Source organism: Mixophyes fleayi, chromosome 2 (assembly GCF_038048845.1).
Source record: "Mixophyes fleayi isolate aMixFle1 chromosome 2, aMixFle1.hap1, whole genome shotgun sequence".
Classification (NCBI taxonomy): domain Eukaryota; kingdom Metazoa; phylum Chordata; class Amphibia; order Anura; family Limnodynastidae; genus Mixophyes; species Mixophyes fleayi.
In genome coordinates, this window is record NC_134403.1 from 71,113,227 (window position 1) to 71,137,000 (window position 23,774).

The 23,774-nt window shown below is 39.7% G+C and overlaps 1 protein-coding gene across 1 annotated transcript in view; it reads left to right on the forward strand.

Annotated features, from left to right (window-relative positions):
* The window catches only part of NCKAP1L (NCK associated protein 1 like), a 163,207-nt gene that overhangs the window by 105,820 nt on the left and 33,613 nt on the right, over window positions 1-23,774 (forward strand). Inside the window, exons 27-28 of the mRNA XM_075199242.1 lie at window positions 21,828-21,921; window positions 23,102-23,218. Coding sequence (XP_075055343.1) covers window positions 21,828-21,921; window positions 23,102-23,218 — 211 coding nt within the window. The remainder of the gene's footprint in view (window positions 1-21,827; window positions 21,922-23,101; window positions 23,219-23,774) is intronic.

A 23,774-nucleotide genomic window follows, 5' to 3' on the forward strand; every position in this document is an offset into this window, starting at 1 on the left:
GTGTGCGTAAATATCAGCATTTTAGCACTCAAACTTAACAATCTATGCATGAAGGGAAAGGGGGAAGGGAGGGGGGTGCCAGGGGGAAAGGGAGGAGTGAGACAGGGAAGGGAGAAAGGAAGAAGGGAGGGAAGGGAGAAGGGAAGGGAGAAGGGAAGAGGAAGGGAAAGGGAGAGGAACAAGGGTCGTCCCTCCATGGGAGGTCAGGAGAGCTTGGGACAGCTAAAAGTCAAACCGAGTTAGAAATATCAAAGGACAAATATGAATTTAACAGTGGTCCTTTTACATGGGGAAACAAATGTAGATGAAATCAAGAACAATGACAATAAGCTCACGGCTTTGCGACGGGAGAAACGGGTCCAGTCAGGTTGCGCAGGCACTGCACATTGGACTTTCGGAGAGCCGGACTGTGAGGCTGATGTCACGGGGAGAATTTTCAGTTAAGCCAGTAAGTCTTGTCCTTGATCCAAAGTTTTGAAGAAGTGAGAAGTGTTGGCTGTTTAGACCTGTAGCTGGAACGGAAAGCCTGAGTGATACCGAATATTATGTTGCCTTTGAAATCTAGTCACAGGTTGCAGATCCCGTCATTTTTGGATTGTGGAAGGTGCAAGGTCCTGAAACAGATGGATGTCCATGTTCCGAAAGGAGAAAACAGATTGATCTCTATTGGCGTTCAGGATTTGGTCCCTAGTGTGAAAATAATGTAATCGAACAATAATGTCTCGAGGAGGTAGACCATTGGCCGGTCGAGCCCGTATGGCCCTATAGGCACGAACCATAAGACAGTCTATATCAGAAAGGTCCGGGAGGATGTGAAGAAAAAGGCCTTTAAGAATAGCTTGCAGGTCTGCCGGGGAAACATCTTCGGCTATGTTGCGGATGCGGATATTGTTGTGGCGGGATCGGTTCTCAGAGTCCTCCTGCTTTTCCTTCAGGGCCTCAACTTCGTTATGAAGACGGGAGAGTTCTTTGTCCAAAATAGTTTGAGAGCAGCAAAGGTCGTCAGTTTTTGTCTCCGAGGTGTCCATTCTATTGCCCAGTGAGGTCAATTCCAATTTGAAATCATTAACGGCTTTAGAGAGTTCCTAAAGAAAAGCCTCTTTAACTCCTTTCAAGAGCTTAGTCATCACTGCTTGGATCTGAGGGTCCAGCTCAACTTCAGCAGAGGACAGGGAGCCCGACGTTTCCGGACGAGGTGGAGAAATTGGCAGAGGCCCCTGAAGTCATTTTTTTGGGTTTGTTGGACATAATGAAATTGTTGAGGGCAGTCAGTCAGCCGTAACAGATGAAGGGAAGAAGGGCACAAAGGGAGAAAACTGGGGAGGGAAAGAAAATGAGAAACTGCACACTTACATCGGCTAGTGTGAGAGGGGTCCCCTTCGGTCCAGGCTGAGATGAAGAGATCACATAGTCAGTACTGGATTAGTGAGTGAAAGTCAGTGTCTGCAATAAAGGTCCCAGTAATCAGATTAGGGAACAACAGGGCCTGATGGATGCAGTATAGTATAGCAATTGGTGCAGTATCATAAAACAACCACTAGATGACAGCGGAGTGATAGGGAATAGTTCTGTACTGGAGCAACAGGTGATACAAATAATAGAGGCAGCGGGGCAATATGCCACAAGCACCGTGTCGAGGATGCTGATAGAGTGAAGGCACAGCGTGTGTAAACGGATTGAAGAAAATCCCAGGTAATCTGCAGGGCAAAGTCTGGGGTCTGGTTCCTATATCCCGGAAGATCTCAGGAGGAAGGATGAGACCTAAGGAGCCCAGAGCAGTATAGGACCAAATAAAAGTGTGCTAACTGTGGTAGAATGAATGGGCTATGACCCACACTCACCAGGTTGCAGGACGTAGCACCTCCGTTGCTGCGCAAAGTTTTTAGTGGCTGTTTAAGAAATGCAGCAGCCAGGCCTGAATTTTGTTCCTAGTATATAGGGCGGCCCCGGGGAAAATTGAGGTTCACTAATGAATGGGGCTTAGGCACTCCAATATTGTTCGTCTATAGAAGCTGCACGAGAGTCCTGGAGACTCCAATGGCACAAGATTTATGATGCACTGGGGAAGAGCTAGGGGAATCTCCGTCTGTGCAGTATGGCTGTCAGGCCACGCCCCCGTCGTACCTTATTTTAATAGAACAGGCCTGCGTAGAACAGACACAAGTTTTATGTTTATAGACATTTATAAAAAAAACTCTCATTAGTCTTTAGAAATATGGTGCTCTTTTTTATTACCGCTTTAAAGCTGCAATCCCATGAAAAAAGGCGTATTTGCAGATGTGTCCAAATCTAATTGTGTTGCAATAGTACCTTACTGTACTCAGCCTAGACTTGCCCTCCACCTCTCCAGGCATAAAGGTTCACAAGACAACAAAACACAAAAGTCTACACAAGGATATGTGCATACGCATATTTGGTGTGCAAGTGCAGTACAGAAATGCGTATTTTACGCAAGAAAACTGATGTATGTCCAACTATAATTGAGCCCCATTGTGTTTTTTTTCATATTTTGTTCTTCAAGCTGCTGTAAAGGATTGACAGTTTGCTAAGTATCATGTGTCTACCATGTCATCCACAGTCGCACAATATATGATGTAGTGAACAGAAAGGCTTTGGAATTCTATTCCTTTCAGCATGATCATTCATATCACAGCGCCCTACTCCCCCTTTCTCTGTCATCATATGACCATTGTGGAGATTCCTTACTGAATGGCTCTGGGCAAAAGATCAGGTTTCACTCTCCTTGGAACAAGTTTCAGAGCTAAAATGCACGTGTTCCAGGTTAGAAAATCCACCTTGCAGTGGCAGCCATATCCATATCCATCTCCACTACAGTGAATATGCAAATGGAAAACTGAGTTATAAAGGAACATCCTGGAGAAATGTAAAATCAGCAATATGTCAAAAAAGTACAAAACTTGAGTTCCGAATGGAAGTCCATTTGCGTGATGTATCTTGAAATAGCTCTGTTCATGCGCCGGAACAGGACTTACGCCAATTATTATTATTATTGTTATTATCTTTTATTTTTGATTTCCGCAGCACCGTTCAGAGTACAAACAGTGGACCTTACAGGGTAAGACATTACAAAACAATAAATGAGTAATGTCAAGACTCCAAAAGCTCCAAGCATAGCAAGTACAGTGAAGTTGAAGGAGAAGAAATGGTATAAAGACAGGAAGGAAGAGGGCCCTGCTCACAAGAGCTTACATACTAAAGGGAGGGCAAATAGATTGCAGGCACATGGTGAGTCAGTGGAGTGGATCATGCACAAGAGGAGCAAGGACAGGGACAGGAGAAGAAAGAGGAGATCAAACATGGAGATGTTTAGGTGGATATCTGGTAGGCTTTGAGGAACAGATGAGTTTTAAGTGCCCGTTTGAAGGAGGACAGATTAGGGAACAGTCGAGTGGAATGTTTGAGATTGTTCCAGTGAATGGGAGAAATCTTTGATTCTGGCGTGGGATGAGGTGATCAGTGGCGTAGAGGCGACGGTCATTGGCCATTGCAGATAGCGGGAGGGGCTGTGAATGGAAAGGAGGTAGGACATATAAAGGGCAGCAGAGTGTGATAGGGCCTTGTAGATGAGGGTGAGGAGTTTGAAAATGATTCTGTAGGAGAAGGGGAGCTAGTGTAAGGCAAGGCAGAGTGGGGAAGAAGAAAAAGTGTGGTGTGAAAGGAAGATAAGTCTCGCAGCCGCGTTGAGTATAGAGAGAAGGGCGGCAATGTAGGAGTGGGGGAGGCCGGTGAGGAGAAGGTTGCAGTAATCAAGACAGGATATGTTGAGTTCATGGATAATGGTTTTGGTGGCATCCTAAGATAGGAAGGGCTGGGTGCCAATGAATGCGAATGCGTTCAGTTCATGTCCGGATGTAATTGACACAACTGCCTACGACTTGAGTGGCGGAATGGGGGTGGGAAGGGGCAAAGGCAATGTACAGTAAGGGCATGCTGACGGTGTGCTAGCGCAGATGCAGGAGATTCAAGTTCAGGGTATGTCTTAAGTATATGTTTTTTAGCCGTATAATTTTCACCAGCAACAGGGCAGGTGTAAGTGCCGACTAATAGTGACATGTATGCGTGCTACTAGATAGCACAGAACATGCGTTCTGATGGGACTTTATACTGCACATATGCATGTGTGTATCCTGCACTGTGTTCTGTCTACATACAGCAAGTAACGTATAGCCAGAGCATACTCATACCCACATTCAAATTCCTCTGGCAAAATATGCAGGCAAATGAGGAACAAGGTGAATATTTTACAGTTTTGCTCATCTCTATTCTGCAGTGTTTGGGTTCTATCTAACACTAATAGTTTAACTAATAAGTGACTTAACAAATTCATATTCCAGTCTCATTGCAATATGTTCTGCCCAGCAAATACCAGCATATACCAACGGGAAGTCCACCCGGGACCCCCCTAAAAGCTGGCCAGGATCCAACTGGACCAGCTCGCGTTGGTTACATTCCAATTGGTGCAGTGGTGTCCGAATGCAGGCTCAAAAAGGGCACCCCGGGGAAAAGAGCTCTGTCCAGCGTACACCAACAGGAGGTCCGACCGGGACCCTAACCCCCTATAACCTGGCGAGGATCCAATTGGACCAGCTTGCATTGGTTTCATCATAATCGTGCAGGGGTGTTTGAATGCATAACCGGACAGACAAACGAACCAATGATTTTTATATATAAGAAATTAGAAATCTATTTTAGACATTTATATTTGATTCCTCACATAATTGATTTTATTGAATACTAGAAGAGAGATTAATGAGTGCATAAATGCTAATATATTATTTGTTTAGTTATTTATGTGACCTCTAAAGACAACTGACTGTGCCAGGGTTTATTTAGCTGTATCATAGCAAAATGGGTGAATACCTATGTAATCAATTGTTATTATTTGTTTTATTTGTATTTAATTAAGAAAAAGCTTGAGAGTTTTCTTTTATTTGAAATCACAGAGTATTTTGAATTCATCAGCAGTAAGAATTCCCTAATAAATCCATGTTGACTTCATGATGTATTGTAATATTCAGAATAAAATATAAAAATGTCAAAACAAGTGAATCATTCTTACAGCCACTGTGTGTATGCCCATGAATATGTACATTCATATCAGACTTCTTATCTGGAAACCGGTTATACAGAGAGTTCTGAAAACCAGGAAGGACAAATTACTGCTTCTCAGAGATAAAGACCAGTAGGACAGATGAGGACAGTTATGATGAAGAGCACAGCTAAACAATGTAATAAGAAGGGGATATCTGGGGCAAAGTAGTGAAACAAGACTGTCATTTTTAATTATATTTAGTACATTTTACGTGATCTAATTACAGAAAAAAAACTACTCTGGAAATCACCATATCCTCATTCCCATATGTGTATATATGTATACTTAATGGATCCCGGGGAGGACTGGCAAATTTTAGCTTGGGGGTCAATACTCGACTCAGCAGCCTATTAGAAATATTTTTAAGAGAAAAAAAAAAAAAGGTGACCCAGTCCAGGGTAGCCCTCTAAGGGACTGGCCTGAGGGGCAAATGCCCCCCTGCCCCCCAGCCCGGCCTGTCCCTGAAAGGATCGGGTGCATAACACATCTGTATAGCACAGATAGCGCTTACAATGTTTGTTATATATACTGTATATATATATTCCTGATATACATATCAGGGGCCTGATTCATTAAGGATCTTAACTTAAGGAACTTCTTATTTCAGTCTCCTGGACAAAACCATTTACAATGCAAGGGGGGCAAACTAGTTTTCTGTTTTGCACATAAGTTAAATACTGACTGTTTTTTCATGTAGCACACAAATATCAACTTTAAATTTCAGTGTACAAATAAGCTATCTGTGTGCTACATGAAAAAACAGTCAGTATTTAACTTATGTGCAAAACAGAATACTAATTTTCACCCCTTGCATTGTAACATGGTTTTGTCCAGGAGACTGAAATAAGAAGTTTCTTAAGTTAAGATCCTTAATGAATCAGGCCCCAGGAATTTAGAATTCCATAGGAAGCACCACAACATGTTGTATTTTCTACCCACCAGCTTGAAAATCCTTACTGATTTTTAGGATTAGACTGGTTGTGATGCACAATTAACCAATGAATAGTGACTTCCTCATTATTCATTGCTCACCAGCTATTTCCTGTGAATAGAATGGGCATATTTGTACCATGAATCAGATGGAATTTACACTGGTGACAGATTTAATAGAACATTTGCAATTAAACTGCAGCACATTGATGTGTCCCACAATCTGGTCACTACAGAAATGTATATTAGAGCATCATACACTGCCTCTCACCTCTTCCAGACAGTTTATTTCTAATAGGGATTGTAGTTTAGTTTTATGGAATGAGCCACCTGCTACATAATCAGTGTTTCCAAATTGGCTGCTTAGAGGTATTTCCTATACTGAGATCCATGCCTGAGGTTAGCAGAGACATTGAGGAGTTGATTCCATGTGTTTTATAGTCTGAAGTGCTTCCTGATCGCCCAATAATTTATATGTAAATAATGTCACATTATGTGATAAGGTGGCGAGATAGAATATTCTTTATATATTCTGTGATGTAAGTTTGGTAAAACATGTTTAGTTTATTATATTTGGTTAGTATATAGAATAGAAAAATGTGTATGTTCTTAAAGGGACAGAAATGTTAATGTGGATCCAGATTTTGTTGTCTGCAGCATCCAGTGCTATGTAGTGATCTGAAGGTACGTGTAAAAGAAAAGAAAATCTATACTTTGTTGATGTTGTTACAAGGTGCTAAGGTTATGCCATGCTTGTAGTCAGTGGTGGAAGGGGGCTGGTATACGGTGGTATGCCATATCGCCACTTCTCCTACTGCTTTCATTGTAAAACTATCAATTATGTTCACTTATTTTACCATGGAGAGCTGAACAGTGATATGCATCAATAGGGAAATGGTCAGAGAAATACAGATGGGAAAGGGTTTCAAACACTGGACACAGATAGAGGTAGGTATCTTCTGTGTCCTAAACCGCTGTCAGGTGTAAGACAAGCGGGTATATTAACTAAACTGGGTTTGAAAAAGTGGACATGTTGCCTATAGCAACCAATCAGATTCTAGCTGTCATTTTGAACAATGTACTAAATAAATGATAACTAGACTCTGATTGGCTGCTCTAAGCTACATCTCCACTTTTTCAAACCCGTAGTTTAGTAAATATACCCCAAGAAATGTTTCTGGACAGTTTCAGATCCCTTTCTCACAATAGATTTTGTTATGCATGTATTGTGGGTCTATAAGCAAACCCTAACAGTTTCTTTGGGCATGTCACCTGGGCTTGCAAATTGGGTTGCGCACAGTGGGGCTCATGCAGAGTTGGACGGATATGCCTAAAAAAATAAGCTCTAAAAGCTGAACGTAAAAATAGAGTATTTACGCGCATCCAGCTCTGCACCAGTTCCTGGTTCATGTCAGGCATACATCAGATACACTTACAGTCAACCAGGTCATAAGCATCATCAGCCAATCAGAAGAAGCTAGCTATTGCTGGCAAATGTCATGACCACCAGGAGTTTTTTCGCCAACCTGCAGACACTCGCAACTGATACAGCTACTGACAGGCATATCTGTGTCTCTGCGTGTTCACAAACTGGACTTTGTCTGCGTTTGCATGCCTCTTCCTTCCTAGGTTCAGCCTCTAACACCATAAGGAGGTGTAAGTGTCAGATCTGCATACGGATGTAGGGTTACGCTTTTTTATGGGCATGCACGGTACAAATATTTGTATTTAACCTAAGTAAATTGGCGCATGTTCAACTCAGCATGAGCTACAATGAGAGTAAAGTACAAGTCTAAACTGTGACTACCATAGTAATGTCATGGGACAGTATTTATATGTGCATAGGTATATAGGACTAAGGATGGGTTTGCACATCATGATAGTGGCCGTTAAGTCTATTATCTTCTGCTGGGTGGATGTGGATCAGAATATTGGCACTTCTTTATTTTAAAGGCCTGACTTAACAAGACTTTACAAGATTGTCAGAAAAATGCAAATTGACTTGAACAATTTGTCTCAATGCAAATTAAGGTGTAAGCAGTATGGAATCCACAGAAATAGGTGTAAGTATACCAATGTATAACATTACATTATAGTACCTATATTTCACACAGAAAATAACGAAATCCCTGATGTTGCCTAATTTTCATGGGTTAACCTATAGTAAGCATATTTTAGGATACAAATGGGAAGTTAAAAATACAGAGAGCAATAATGTTGTATTGCTACTATAACCTCAATAAAAATGTATAAACAAATACAAAAAATTACAGAGAGCAAATGTGATAGTAGACAGTATTGTGTGATGATGCTTTTACTGTTACTGCTGTTCATAGAAATGTGCACTCCTCATTCCCCTACACTCTCCAGGATCCCCCAAAGTAGATGAATATAGACAGACCTGTGCATTTATTAGTGCTTTAATCCATATGAGTTGGTACAATTGTAAAAATGTAAACACCCTGCACCATGTAAATTTTATGGTTACTAAATGACCCTAAGTACATACACATCAATGTATGTAAACTCTACATCACCCACTAGAGAGCGCTCTACTCCTAAAGATCCATAGAGATAGCTAGGACTGGAGCTCAGCTACCACTGCCCACTTGATGCCCAGATTCATCAAGCTCAATTAAGATCACTAATGTAATGTAAAACAAAAATGGTCATTATGTTCCCTCCGTATTCACTTAAGTAATTATATACCAAAATAACAACCGTAATTGGACTCATCATCATACTCTTATATTACTTCAGGAGAAAACTATATTATCTAAGAACTGATTTAATCTTTACACATGTAATGGTAGGATTGACCTGTACAGTGTATGGACATGTCATCATAGCAAGAACCTGCCTGTTGGAACTAGAACAGACTAAAACAGTGTCCTGATTAAGTGGCACTTTAAGTGCCACTAAATACGTTAAGTGTCAAAAAATGTGTTGTCTTTCTAAACAAACCTTTTATCATCACAATAATCAAGGCCATCCTTATTTTAGAGTCATCTCAGATTAAACGCAGACAGATCTGTATCCCGGGATCCTTACTCCCACAAGTGCTAGCCTACCCAATTTGTAAGGGGAATGGTCAAATTGTTCTGACAATTATATATTTCTATGGTGGACTGAATATACTACTCTGTTCCGTACTGAGTTTTTGTCTTTTGTGGACTGAGAAGTAGCACATCACTTAGTTTCGCCTTCAGCTTATTTGATGTGACCTAATTTTAGTGTTTGAGCGGTAGCAATCGTTTTTATCAGAGTGCAGGGCTGTAAATAAACTGCTATGATGTAGACTCACTTTCTTCGAAATAGGTTACCTGGATTTAGTGAATGCGTGCCAGTAAAAGGGTCACCTGTTAAGTCAATATTTTGCTTTTGCCTTGATTCCCTAATTCCAAATATGGTTTTCGACATTATCTTGTCTGTTCCACTGGTAATAACAATTAAATGTTTGTTGTGCTTTTACTAATACAACCGATTGCACTAGTAGCATGCGTTAATGCATGGGATGTAGCTCATGCCACATTCTAAAGTTTAAAAAGCTACATTCAAAGTTGGCGCCGGAGGGGGTGGGGGTCACACCAGTGACTCTATTTATGTATTTATTAACCTGTGAAAAGTGCAAAAAATGCAGATAGGTGTAAACAAACAGCGTGAAAGCACATTAAAAATATGTCAAATAAGAGTCAATTATGCCATCCCCACCGTTGCATTCGAAAATATTAACGCCACATTGAAAATGATAAAACAGAACATGACTTATTTGTCAATATGTGCTACCAGTACAATATACTTTATTGATAGAAGTGCAATGCATGACAAGCTCACGGAAAATGCATTTCTACTCCTTATTTGGAAAATGCATTTTTACCCCATTTCCCAGCACATAAGTGTGAACAGGCCAGGAAAGTTACTAGACAGGATTTTTTGTGTTCCTCCTAGTTAAGTCTGATGACATCAGTGACACCAGGTTCTGGTAAGCGATATTGACTTTCCAGACCTCGGGGGTAGTCCCGATTTTGAGGATAATGGTTTGAGCAGCGAGTGCCATGAAAAGTGTGGAGGCTTGTTCACTACTCATCCTAGTGACAACAAACCAATTTGTGCATTGCCTGTAAGTCAATGCGTCAATGGCAATATCCAGCCCATGGAGTGGCATCCGATAAAGACACCTATGGCCAGGGGCAGGCTGGGCTGGGTGGCAGGGAGGCGTCTGCCCCCTGGGTCGGTCCCATGAAGGGCTACCTTGGACTGGGTCACTGGGCTACCTGCATTTTTTACCTGTAAAATAGGCTGCTGAGTCGAGTCTTGCCCCCCAGACTGAAATTTGCCAGCCCTCCCCTGCCTATGGCAGGGCTAGGCTGATTCAGGGTGCTCCAGTTTTGGCTACTTCATAGGAGGATTTCCTTCTGTTCTGCTATTTCCACTGCTGCAGCATCATGGGATGCTAGCGTAAGAGCTTTGGCACAGACTGATCAGTTACCGGAATGTCCAAAGTGAGCACAGCTGTTCAGGCTCCAGTGCTTGTAGCATCTGCTACACTTGTGGATAACCCACAGTCCTGCCCATGACTGACTCAGACTTGGCAGTATTTCAGAGATTGCAGGTACCCAATACTGAGTGCTTCACCAAGCCTCCACTGCCGTGTGATTACATGAAGGTACATCAGAGCTGGACGTTACTTCTAGTTTCATTCACAGACCAGCCACACCCAACGTGTTTCGTACACCAACAATACTTCATCAGAGTAATGACTGCCGTGGTCTGTGCATTCCTTAAGTAATATTTCTGGTAATTGGGTGAAAGATTTAACTCTCAAATGACCATCTCGTAATAGAAAAGTACACATGAAAATTTATAGATATATATTATCACATCATTCAAAAACTAATTGATGGAAATATATAGAATATAAATTGTGAAAAGAATGAAATAAATGAACTCATTATAAACATCTCCACAAATATTTTTAGCATATACAATAAAAAGCTTAAAACAGAACATAATAATAAAATGGTGTTTTACGGTTCACATGAGGATATGGATATATGGATATGAAGAAAGCGATTTATTAACAACCCAAAAACTAAGAAGTGCAAGTCTGTTTAATTAAAAAACATAAAAAAATTTTTTTAGGCATTAAGGTAAAATGTCTGAAAAATGCTAAGACCAGCCATAAGGTGCTCTTGTATAATATACATATCTACATGATTAAATGTGGATGTGGGTGTGGGGATAACGAAAGAGATATTGCTGTTTATCAGATGTCTGACTCCATAAAGCTTGTTTGATGGAATCTCTGTTCTTAAAATGTACATTCCATACAATGTGAGAATGAGTAGCAATGTCTATCTGTCCACTATTAAAACCATTTCCTAAAGGATTTGGAAGGGAAAGGTATATTCATATTGTATATTAGAAGAAGATGGTTTGACTAAACTCAATACCAGAACTGATTAGAGACTGGTGAATATTCAGTGCACGATAAATGGTTTAGCTGACAAATATGGGCACCATACCGGGAATTAAAATATGTTTTTTACTACTTCCATTTGTATGTGAGAAGGTGCATTATATCTGCTGTGTTATATCAAAACTAAAGGAGAGTATATTTTTCATTATCAAAACTAGAGATGAGCAGTTTGGATTTGGAGAAATCAGACAGATCAGAATTTTGGGGTACCAAGTCATGACACTGTTTCTCGTGCCAAATTTGCATCTGAAAGTGAGGCATAACGTCATTTCCGGTAAAATGTCCAATTCCGCGAGTTTTGGGATGTTAGAATTAATAGCATGTGGGTAGGACGTTTGCTGCAATTGGGTGCTCACAAAGTGGGTTGTAGAGGGTTTGACAGGGAGAAGATGGCAATGTATTTTGAAATAGCTATGATTTCATTGCACAAATCTAGTAGTAGTAATTAGTAATAGTATATTCGTAAAATAATTAGAAGTGGACGAAAAAATATTTCTTGCTTTTAAATTAAAGTGTTTGAACCTGGAGGCAGTTGTGCACGTATCAGTATCAGTGACATCTGAACTATTTGGGGTGCTGTTTGACTCTGAGCAGCACACCCCAAAAAACATTTTGTTTTCAAATCCAATTGTATAAATTTTAATAATATTGTGGAGCAGTGTCTGAAGAATTGCAAGGTAACATTATGTGAGTCTGACGTTTTAGAATTTGACACTGCAATTTCAGAGCAGCCTCCTCCAAAAATTCTCAACCATTCAACCATTTAGAAATGTGAGAATGAGTAGTAATGATGATGATTTAGACCTATAAATTGAGGATGCTATTGTGGAACTTCCTAATGTGCAAGGGTGGGGGTGTGTGGGGTAATAGTGGATCTGAAAATGATGAATGTGTTGTACTTGAACAAGGTAATGAGGAGGCTGATGATGGTGTCCAAGTAAGGCAGCCACCAATGGTACCATCTCATGCCCATGATAAGCACATGTCATGCCAGGGCAAAAGACCAAAAAAGCACCTCTTGTGTGTGGAAATATTTTATCCCAACTCAGACTACATGTGTCAAGGCAGCTGTAGCCTTTGTGATACCAAAGTAAGTAGAGGTAGGGACGGTGGGACAGTGACCATCTTGGCACATCCTTCCTGTTACATAATTTGCAGTAAGTTTAGTTTATGAACAAATAACAGTTGTCTCTCCCTATGGAGGATTCTTCTTTCTCCAGGTAATGAGAGAGAGTGACAGAGTAAACTAACTGCCTTTTAGACTACACCTTAGAGGTACAACTGTTAATTATAAAAATGCAAGTAACACCAAATTGCGCTGCTCGTAAATGTGATGAATATATGCAATGCAGCTCAGGAAAAAACAAAGGAGTGTCCCCCCTCTTATGAATCAAATAACAATAGGGACCTGCCGCAAAGCTAATGATAAATTCTGTAATTCACATAGAGCATTGACATTAGTAAGTGCATATTTGATGCAGAGTTTATTTAAAAACAAACAGAATTATATAAAATAGTTGTAAAAAATCACATGTGTGGTAAATATTCTATGCATAGTAGCCTTAATAATAGAAAAATATTCATTATTCACAATGATTGTTGATTGATTATAGCAGCTATACAGAGTTAATGCAACATTTAAGTGGTTGCATTTATGTATAACATGTACATTAGTCCAAAGACATTGGCATATTGGCATATATACCATGCAAAGTAAACACAGCCCATGAGTACAGTCTGACCCAGTCAGACAGGCAAATAGACAGGCATATAATACCAATTGGTTCTGGGGATACAAAAATCACTTTAGTGGGGTCAATGCAGCTTTGCTGACCTTAACCTTCTTCTCACTGGCCAACGCCATTCAGAAAACACCCCTGCCCAAAGACAACCTGTCCTTAAAAGAGCTATGAAATATGAACAAACGGCACGAGCTGACATTGAAAACTTGCTTAAAAATAATATGATGCAAAACTATTACAGCGAGTAATTTAAAGATGTAAAAATGTAAAAAAAAACACTGAAGCATCAAGAGAATACAAATTCTCCTTGTCGTGTTTTTTTTTAGCTTATTGTGGCTTCAAAGTAATCAAATATTGATGTTGTTTTATTTCTCAAGAACATTATTAAGAAAACTAATTAAGAAATAGGCAGAGGTTATATTTTATTTTTCTCATTTTCCCAGGCCACCCTTGAGGTAACCATTTGACCTTAAATTGTGTTTCATTCCTTGAGCAGAGAAGAAATGTATTTGGCACTTGACAAAGTATTAGAGATAAAACAATATTTTTCCACAGGGTACAGAACCAAATCTTCAACTGTTGTGTTGTGGACCCAGCATTTTTTGGCAGCGAAATCATACGGATTGTGTCTGCTTTGCCTGCATCGTGTGATACCATGCTGTGAGCTGCCTGGTGATGCGTTGAGAGAGAACTTGACGTGACTAAGAGATAGCAGACACAAGACATGTCTTGTCAGGGGCTAGAGTTTGAAAGAATACTAAACAGCTTGTCTTGCCTTATGCAGAGTTTCTTTGAGGAGAGCTTCCTTGTTGTAGATGTGCACAGGCAGCTTCTTTTCCCACAACTTTATGGGGAGAGCATTAAGCAATAACTGACACCACATATCAACAAGAGATCTTGCAGAGATGAGTGAAGTCACTTGTCGCATATAGTACCAACCGCCGCATGAATCAATGGAACTGTATAGTATATCAAAGCCACCTAGTGACAATGCTGTAGTAAATCACAGCGTGACACATGTTATTTGTACATATCAAAGTGGAAAAATACAATTTTCTATGGGAATCTTTGTTGGAACAATCAGGTACTGATTTACACCAACCTTTCAGTCTTCTTGCTTTACAATTTTTTAAGTATAGTATATTTATTGCACAATAGGCAAAATGAAATGAGATAAACATGTTTCCTCTTAGCATTAGCAGAAACAGAAATAGCAATAATAATTAATAATAATAATAATAATAATAATAATAATAATTGCAAAAAAGACAGTAAAACTGCTTGTAAACAAGTAATTAAGATATTAGTCTCTGTAAGATGCATTTGCATTAAGTAATAAACCATCCACCACTTCCTAGGTGCTTCTGCTAATAGGAACTCTAATTTTAGCAGAGACATCTTGTTACTTCTGGTTAGCATTGCTGTCTTGTAGTGGCTTTGATTCTGATTCATACACCATCTGCATGGATTTTGTGTGTTCTCTCCGGGTTCATGTGGGCTTCCTCCAGGTGTTCCATTTTCCACCCATAGTCTAAAAAACATACGGATAGGTTAATTGGCTTCTGACAAAATTGCCCCTAGTATGGGTGTGAGCGTGTGTGCTAGAGATTTTAAACTCTGAGCTCCATTTGGTCAGGGACAGATGTGAGTGGTTAAAAATATGTTCTCTATAAAACGCTGCATAATAATTGGTGCTGTATAAATAAAGGGTAATAATATATATAATTAGTTTCACATATTGCAATACATGATAGTGGACAACTGGCGCACTGGGGCCCTACCTACACAACCACTTACAGAAATAAAATTAAGCTTATATTTATTGATACCTCCAACAAAATCAGTGTTTAAACATTAAAAAAACACTTCATTGCCTTCAAACGTCATTGCGTTCCGTTCCATTTCTTTCATTATTTACCTTTAGTCAGTAGCAGGGGGAGGCACCTCACATGGACTGTTAAAAATATTAGAAGAACTTTATTATAGCTTTACGGCTTGAAAAAATTGTGTGCTGATTTTATCTTGCTTATGTACAATTAGTACGTATACGTTGTTATCGTCAAGGTCAAGATATGTATTCACAACAGCAAGATCACATGTACAGATAACAGCTGATACTGAGGTGATTAGTCCATCTAAACATTTTAATAATGAGAGTTTGAAGGTTCTGAATAAGTCTCCTGGAATAATATACTGAAAAGTTGGCAAGCCTATGGGGCCCCTGTGCTGGTTGGGCCCCCCCCGGGCAACTGCCTAGCGTGCCCATGTGTTAAGACGGCTTTGATTGTATTGCCTTAATGTAAATATAAATGTTTTTTTAAGTGAACTGGGTCTTATCTGCTACTCTCTTTACTAGTGTTTGAACTTCCAAGTATTATTATACAGTATAATACCAAGTATCTCACTTAGAAAATCCTCTCAACAACCCCAAGGGACATTGCTACATTTTTAAAATCCTGGTGCCCAGCTGAACCAACCAAGTTCTCCACATTGGTAGTCACTCCCACCATGCACAGACACACGATATGATGTATAAAGTAATAGATGACAATAATAAAGTAGAGTATTTATTTTGATGCCATAGCTCTACTGGTGTTGGGGTACAGCCGAGTGAAGTTTTTAGAACAGTTCTATGGAAATATCTCCCAATTCCACATTGGCCTGCATAATATTGCAAGCTTTTCCAGCGGAATTTGCCCTTATCAGTTTTGATCTGCTTAAAATTCTTCCTAATTGGTTCCATTCTGCTTCATGATGTATCTCCTCCCCCCCCCCCAGTCCAAGTTTGCACTCCTCCCCCCAGTTCAAATGGATAGGCGTTGCAGTAGCGAGAGTAGTGGAGGGAGCAGGAGATGTGTGAGTGCTGTGAAAAGATAAGTATGTTCTCCTCGTGTTTGCATGTGTTTTCTCCAGGTGCTCTGGTTTCCTTACATACTTCAATACATACTAGTAGGTTTATTGGCTGCTATTAGATTGACCCTAGTCTCTCTTGGTCTGTGTGAGTATGTTAGGGAATTTAGACTGTAAGCTACAATGGGGCAGGGACTGATGTGAGTGAGTTCTCTGCACATCGCTACGGCATTAGTGGCGCTATATAAATAGCTGATGATGATCATGTTTTGCTCTCATAAAACATAGAATACACTATAAAAGGATTAGGGACTTCAGAAAACACTAGGCCCAGGATTATTCAGGGGTGGGTTTGGGGCTACTATGGGGGGAGGGGGTGAGGTGGAGATGCTAAAGATAGAACCAGGGATCCCAGACTTGGTGAAACTTGTCTTTTTTATCTCGTAGAGGGGAGGTGATTTGAACCAAACATAGGATCTTAGATAAAAGGGGGGTAAGGGGGGGGGGGGGTCCGCCCGCTTCCATAATTTACCTACCAAACATCTAGAGGCCAGCAAAATATGTGAGACTAGTTTTGCTGAGTGGGTATCAAGCTCTTCTATAGGGTGACAGAGGAGGAAAAATCCACTTTTTATAGGACACACTTACTATTAATTTCAAAATTCAGCCACCACCAGTTTTCTTTCAAGGGCTGAACTCTTACAGTAATTCTTGGTCACTCCATGCCCTAACTCAATCTAAAATCTAAGCTTAAAATCAACCTGAGTTATAATTAGCTAAATAATACCCTACAGAAGTAGAAAAAAAGTTACACAATTTCTTATACGTTGTGGGAGGATGCAGAAATATGGACCTATTCCCCAACACAGATTGGCCTATTGGGATATGACAATACTTGATAACGTATAGTGGCCTTATAAATCTGATTCTATAGCTCAGCCCTCCAATCCCATAAAGTAACTAGGAGAGGGCTGTGTGTATGCTAATAAGGTTTATACAACAGCCTTTTATGACTTACACTGTACACAACTCAGTGGTAATTCTTAAAAAATAATTTTACCTTTAATCAACCAGTGACACATTTACACAGAGATACATGAAATAAGACAATATTAGGGATATAATTGGGGACATGACTTCACTAAGAAGTTAGTATTTAATTTCGATATGTGTTAGGGGCCCATCTGATATGTGTTAAGGGCCCATTGATTTATACATATATGCAGCCATTGATGCTAGGATGAATTATGATCATTATTTTTTTGCTGGATCTCCCTTCCTATATTACTTTATAAGACATGCTGGACTTTATAGCTAGTATTCATTTCATAATTTCAATGGTTTATATATATGCTGCGCCCCTGGGGAATTGGGCCATACACGTCCTTTCTCAGGCTGTGAAAGATTCCTCCTGCCTAGCTATTATACACAAAGCCTGTTGACACTTTCTTGCTACCAGTTACCAGCCCTGCACCTTTAAATATAACATCCAGCTTAGATGAAACCAGACGGAAAAATGGTAAAGTAACTTCTAGCATGCACGATAAGGTCCTAACTTATATTGGGAATGGGGGGAAGTTGTGGTTAAGCCCTAGCCAGGTGCTATACATGTAGATGGTGATCATTTTAGTTGGACCCTCAAAATGGACGTCTATAGGAATGTGAATGTTAACAGCAAACATTAATTAAAGAATTTAAAGCTATTGTGATTGTGAAATATTGCAATATAACAGCTACATACGATACACCAGTATCTATTTTATTTGCAGTGCAAAAAGAACTTAGGTTTCTGCGAAGGCAATAGATTCAGAACCATAGTTAGGATCTGTCGGTCTATTTGCCATGAACATGTTGCGCACTCCTGGGGATCCTGTTTATTTATTCCTGGGATGTGGCTACAGCACATTCTTATTATTTGCGCACAACACAAGGCTGAGCTCAGCATCTCTCAGCAAGTCGGCTAAGTCCCCTAATGATTTGTAATTGCCTATTATGTCAGCTTGGAATGTGTCCATGACATTATAGATGTTGATGACTTTTTGTTGCTCCTAAAGCCGTACAATATAGTTATGTATTGTCAGAAGAACACTACTAATATATTCACAAAGGTTATATATTGTAAATGTGTACGATTATTGTGCAAAAAATATATATATATATATATATATATATATATATATATATATAAATAAGCAACACTATCATTGATACTTCTGAATCCAAACTGACTCTCGTCTTAGTATTTGCCATTAAACAAACAACTTTGCTATTGATCTGGAAGCACTTGCATAGATCCAGGTCATTTCAAGAACATTCCTTGCAGCTACAACAGAACTTCTCATCTTCTGATCTAATCCCATCTTCCCTATTCCTATCAATCCAGATGACATTAATCATCACTGTATCATCACTGTTGCTAGACTGGACTGATTCTGACCTATCTAAATCACCAGAAATACAATGAACAATATTAACACTCACTGATTCATCATTGTTGTCACCACTGTTAGCACTGGCAGCAGTGTTAAGCAATACAGCCGCAGTAATAATATCACTATCATCGGTCACACCGAGGATAACAGTCCTGGGGGAAGGGTATTGGAAGCACTAAATTCTGGGATATCAGGGGAGGATATCAGCCTTGGGGATAAGAGCTGGGAAGAAAATTGCAAACTAACTGCTCCGTTATAATCATCACCATCCCCACAACAAACAGTGTTTTTATATTTTGATCCAAATGTAAGTGAACTCTTTGCCCCTTATTATTTATTACCAGATATTTATATTGCACTCATTCACACTGGAGCTTACAGTCTCCTCCACACAACACTCATACCATACCCTCCCGATGGTCCTGATTTTGGAGGGACATCCTGATTCGTGGACTAGGGCTTAACAGGAAAATAGGTGGAGTATTACAAAAATGTGCCCATTTGTAGGAGGAGTTTGGTTGGACAGGGGGCAGGGTTTATTTTGTCCCGTTGTTAAGATTCTAAGGGGCATATTCAATCATGATTCGCGGCCGCACGGGTCCCAGTACCACATCATTGCAGATTTTTGTGCGCACCCCATAGAGCTGTGCACAGAAATCCTCGATGTTGCGGTACCGTAATGGCACTTTATAGGCACAGCCGCAAATCCTAATTTAATACCCCTCTAATGATGGCAGGCATTCACATACACATTAGTGTCCATATTTTGTCACAGAACATGGACAGAGTAGTTCTCACAGTGATCAGTAGATGCGTTAGCCACTAGGCAGTGGGCAAAAAAATAACCACTATAGTAATTCCTCTGGTACATCAATTAAAGTCTCACACTGAGACAGTGATGATGAGTCTGAGTCTGACACCCTTTTATAAGTTTCATAAAGACAATTACTAAATGCAGCAGGAAAGAGCAATTTTCAAGTAGTGATCAATAAGTGTACCGGTATAGGGATGGGGCATTAAACACAGCTAAAGCTGGGATTCCCCACGCCCCTCCACAACTAGAAGTCAATCATAAGTGACCAGTGTTGGAAAACACTTGGCTGGTGGTGAAGGGGAGTCACAAAGAGCCACAATTATAGTTATTTTGTGCAAGTAGAAAGAAGAAAAAATATTTTATTTTCCATTTTTATTATGATGGATCAAGAAAGATGAAAATAATAATAATAACAATAATAGCAACAACAATAATAATAATAATAGAAAAGATTAATAAAGGGAACCCACTCCAATATACTGGGACCACTGGGGTGAACTGATATACTGAATATTGGTTCAGCCACCATTCTGTGCAGATTGCTGGTACACTTTTACACTTAAGGACTAAGGGCCTGAGTCATTTAGGAGAGCAAAGCAAACAAAAGGAGTACTTTTGCTCCTGGACAAACTATGTTTGAATGCAAGGGGAGCAGATTAGTTTATTATTTTGTACCTAACTTAAATACTGCCTGTTTTTTCATGTAACATACAGATACTTGATAACTTTATTTTTACACTGAAATTTAAAGTTGGTATATGACATGCCCTACCCCAACTATAAATCTGTCCCCACATTTTAAATTTACCTTGCCCTCCAATGTAACATGGTTTTGCCAAGGTGCAAAGTTACAAATTTTTTATGCTTTGCTCTCCTTAATGACTGAGGCCTTAATTCTACATCCTTCACTTTGAAGCTGGAAGCAGTGGCAGCAGTTTATAATACAATCTATAATATAAATGTCTAGTGGCGTGTGTTAGTCTGTCTGTGTGTGTGTGGAAAAAATAAAACCAAGCTGCAGCACCACCTGCTGGGCGGAGTTATACACTGACCTACTAAATTCTTAGTGTGTGTGGAAAAAAAAAATCAGAAAGGGCTGAAATTTGGTATACTAAGATGTTTTTAATTTGTTAATTTAATTTGTTAATTGTTAAAAGTGTTTATAAAGATTTAAAAAAAAATATATATATATATTTCTTGAAGGAGAAGTGACAGTTGGGAGTGGTTGGTGGTTGTCGGGGGTGACAGTGGGGAGTGGTTGGTGGTTGCCGGGGGTGACAGAGTGAGAGGAGTGTGATAATCAGGACCGCTGAGAGAGATCCCTGTGTCTGGATAGACATCTGGATAGATGTGGCGATGAAAATGAAGGATGAGGTGATGGAGAAGAATGATGAGGTGGTGACATGTGGACAAAACCACGTTAAAAAAGGGCGCTTACGTCGGGAAGTAACGCTCTTCCCCTGAGGAGGCCTGGGCTATGGCCCAAATGCATGACCTTTTTAACACCTTAAGTAGCTTGATTTGACTAGAATGCATGAGTATCATGCACGGGTTAACTTGTACAATATATAATACAATAATATGATACAATATAATACAATCTACAAATCTCACTGACATAAACGCACCCTGAACTCTTGAAGGTTCCTACGTTTCCTGTTTTTTGCCACTAGAAATCTTCATCTCTGAGGCACCTAGTTTAAATTACATAGTAATATATTGATATTGAATAAATAGTAATATATTGATATTTTTTTTTTTGACTACTTTTGGCATCCAAAAGGAAGGCAGGCATTTACACATTTAGAAATATAATATATTAGTGTCCTGGTTTTTGAAGAGGAGAATGGGAGTTTTTTTGCAGGAGAATGGAAACTCTACCTGCGGTTCTATGTAAAACTGAACAGTTCTGCCACATATTGACCTATAGTTCCATTCACTTGACAACAATGCAGCATGTTGTCACATCATTCAGAACAAAGAAGAAACGCTTCTCTGGAAAAGCCCTTTCATTTTCCATTGCCTTGCCCTTTTTGGCCATTATTGTACATCAGCGTTGTTCTTAAAAACATACAGTCATGTGAAATGAATGGGTAATTGAACGTGCACTAGTAGTTAATAATAATGTACTAATTTTCCTCTAGGCAGTAAAAAAAAAATCCCCATGCAGCACATTAAGGCTAACCTGTTTCACTGAGTCTGGTGTTATTCCAGCCTATTACATGTTTGAGCAAAGACAATAGCACAGTATGATTTTTCCGTCCCCAGCTATTTACAGCATTTACCACTAGGTAATTAGTTCATGGCCTCCTGGGGCAATACTTCTTTTGCAGTTTGCGTTTTATTTATTTGTTTTTCAACTTTGTAATTATTGTTATTGTTTTATGGAATAGATTGTCAGGCGAAGCATAACATGTTATGTTTACAAATGTTATGCATCAATAACATGGTGACATTCATTTTCTAGGTGACACTTAGTATTTTTGAGTTGGCGACCTCGGCAGGTATCCCATGTGAAGTTGACCCCAGCTTGGTGGTGGCTCTGTCAAACATGAAAACAGGTATTAAATACAAATCATTATCTGAGGATGTCGAAAATAATAAATTAGTATTATGTACCATAATGTGTCTCTCCTTTTGCTGTACAAATCAATGTTTTGTCAAAGACGAACATAACCTTCAAACAACTTTTTATTCTAGGCAAATTTGTTTATTGTTTATTGATACTACAATAGATTAACTAGATTGATTGATTCGTTTGTATTGAGTGCACCGACCTAAGGTAATCTCTGTTGAATCAGCAACAGTAATAAAAATAAATTTTTATGAACGGTTTTGTTCCTATTTAAAGTAAAATTATAGGAATAAATAATGAAATGAAATGAAGGTACTGTGGGGGCTTAGATGGGGTTGTGAAACAAGAGGATGATATAATAATGAAAGAGTTGCATGAGTAGCAAGAGAAGGTAATCCCCCCCCCCCCCCCCCTGACAATCCTGCGGTCTGTGTGTGTATACAGACGCATGGCCTGTCATCCGGTGCTTACTCCAAACAGATGAATTACTCTGTTCACAGCAACTTTCCAGTTACCGCACGGTGAAATGTTTTTGGATACTGAACCTTCCTGCTCAAGTAGATGAGATGACTGGATGACCCACTTAAATGACAGAAGTACTGCGTGTCTTCTAACGCCTAGTCTTTATGTCAATCTCTTGCGTGCTGCCATGTTAAGGAAACATGTCGCATTGCATCAAGTTTGTTTCCCAAAGTGTAGTATTGAAAGTCTCTGCAATACATTTTACTACCATTAGATGGCACTTTGAAAGGATCATACTACACATGCCAGATGATTGTAGAGCATGTAGAACATGCTTTGTGAATAAAACTATATTTGAATTCTGACTTAAAATAATACATTGACAGCATGAGGAATGTATATGGTAAGCACAGGACAGTGGGCATAAGCCTGGTCGTAGTAATGTATATCATAGACATGGACTAGTGGTCATGATAAGTGTACAAAAAACTATTTTGTAGGCACGGGGGTAGTGGAGTAGTGGGCTTTAGACCAGGCGCAGGAATGTATATGGTAGACTGGGATAGTGGTGCAGAAATCTGTACGTAAACATGAGACTAATGGGCATGGGCCTGACCAGGGAAATGTTTCATGTATAGTTCAGTTTTATAATTTCTTTCAGGAGCTCTTGCCCCATTGTTAAACAGGTCTTCATTCCTTCACAGAAAGCTCATCCCTGGAGGAAGAATACAAAGTGGCCTGCTTGCTTCAGGTGTTTCTGGCAGTCTGCCTTCCTCTATTGGCCTCTGATCACATGTGCTTCTACAATATTGAAAACGATGGTAAGAGCAAAGGTTAAATAAGATGCATAAAAAACAAATCCTGTATTGACTATGCAGGCAAAGGAAGATGTAAAATAAAGTCAATAAATATTTTTTTTCAGACTTGATCTTAAAATAAATGTTATTGGTATATCTAACACCGCCTCCCCCAACCCCCTCCCAGAATCAGTGGTGGTCAATTTATTTCCGCATTAAATGAGCAATGCCTGCGGGTCTGGCGGCACAAAACAGTGTTAAAAACTTGTGCTGGCAGCCAGCAGACACGGTGGTAATATAGCCTAAAGCTTGGGGTCCCTCCCGCTTTTACTCAAACCAGCACTAGGATGTGAAACCCGGGGCTGGTGGCTCTTTAGCAGGAGAACCCGGAGTGTTGGGTCTCCCTTGCCATGATGCCAACCAGCCCCACGCTGCTCAGCATGGCGCTAGAAAGCTCTAGGTTCTAAACAGACCGTGTGTATTTCATATTTTTAGTATGTGGTGGGTGTTTCTGCATACAGAAGCAAGTTTGTGTCGTCTCTATGATTTGTTTTGTTGCCAAGCCTGTTCCAGAGGATTA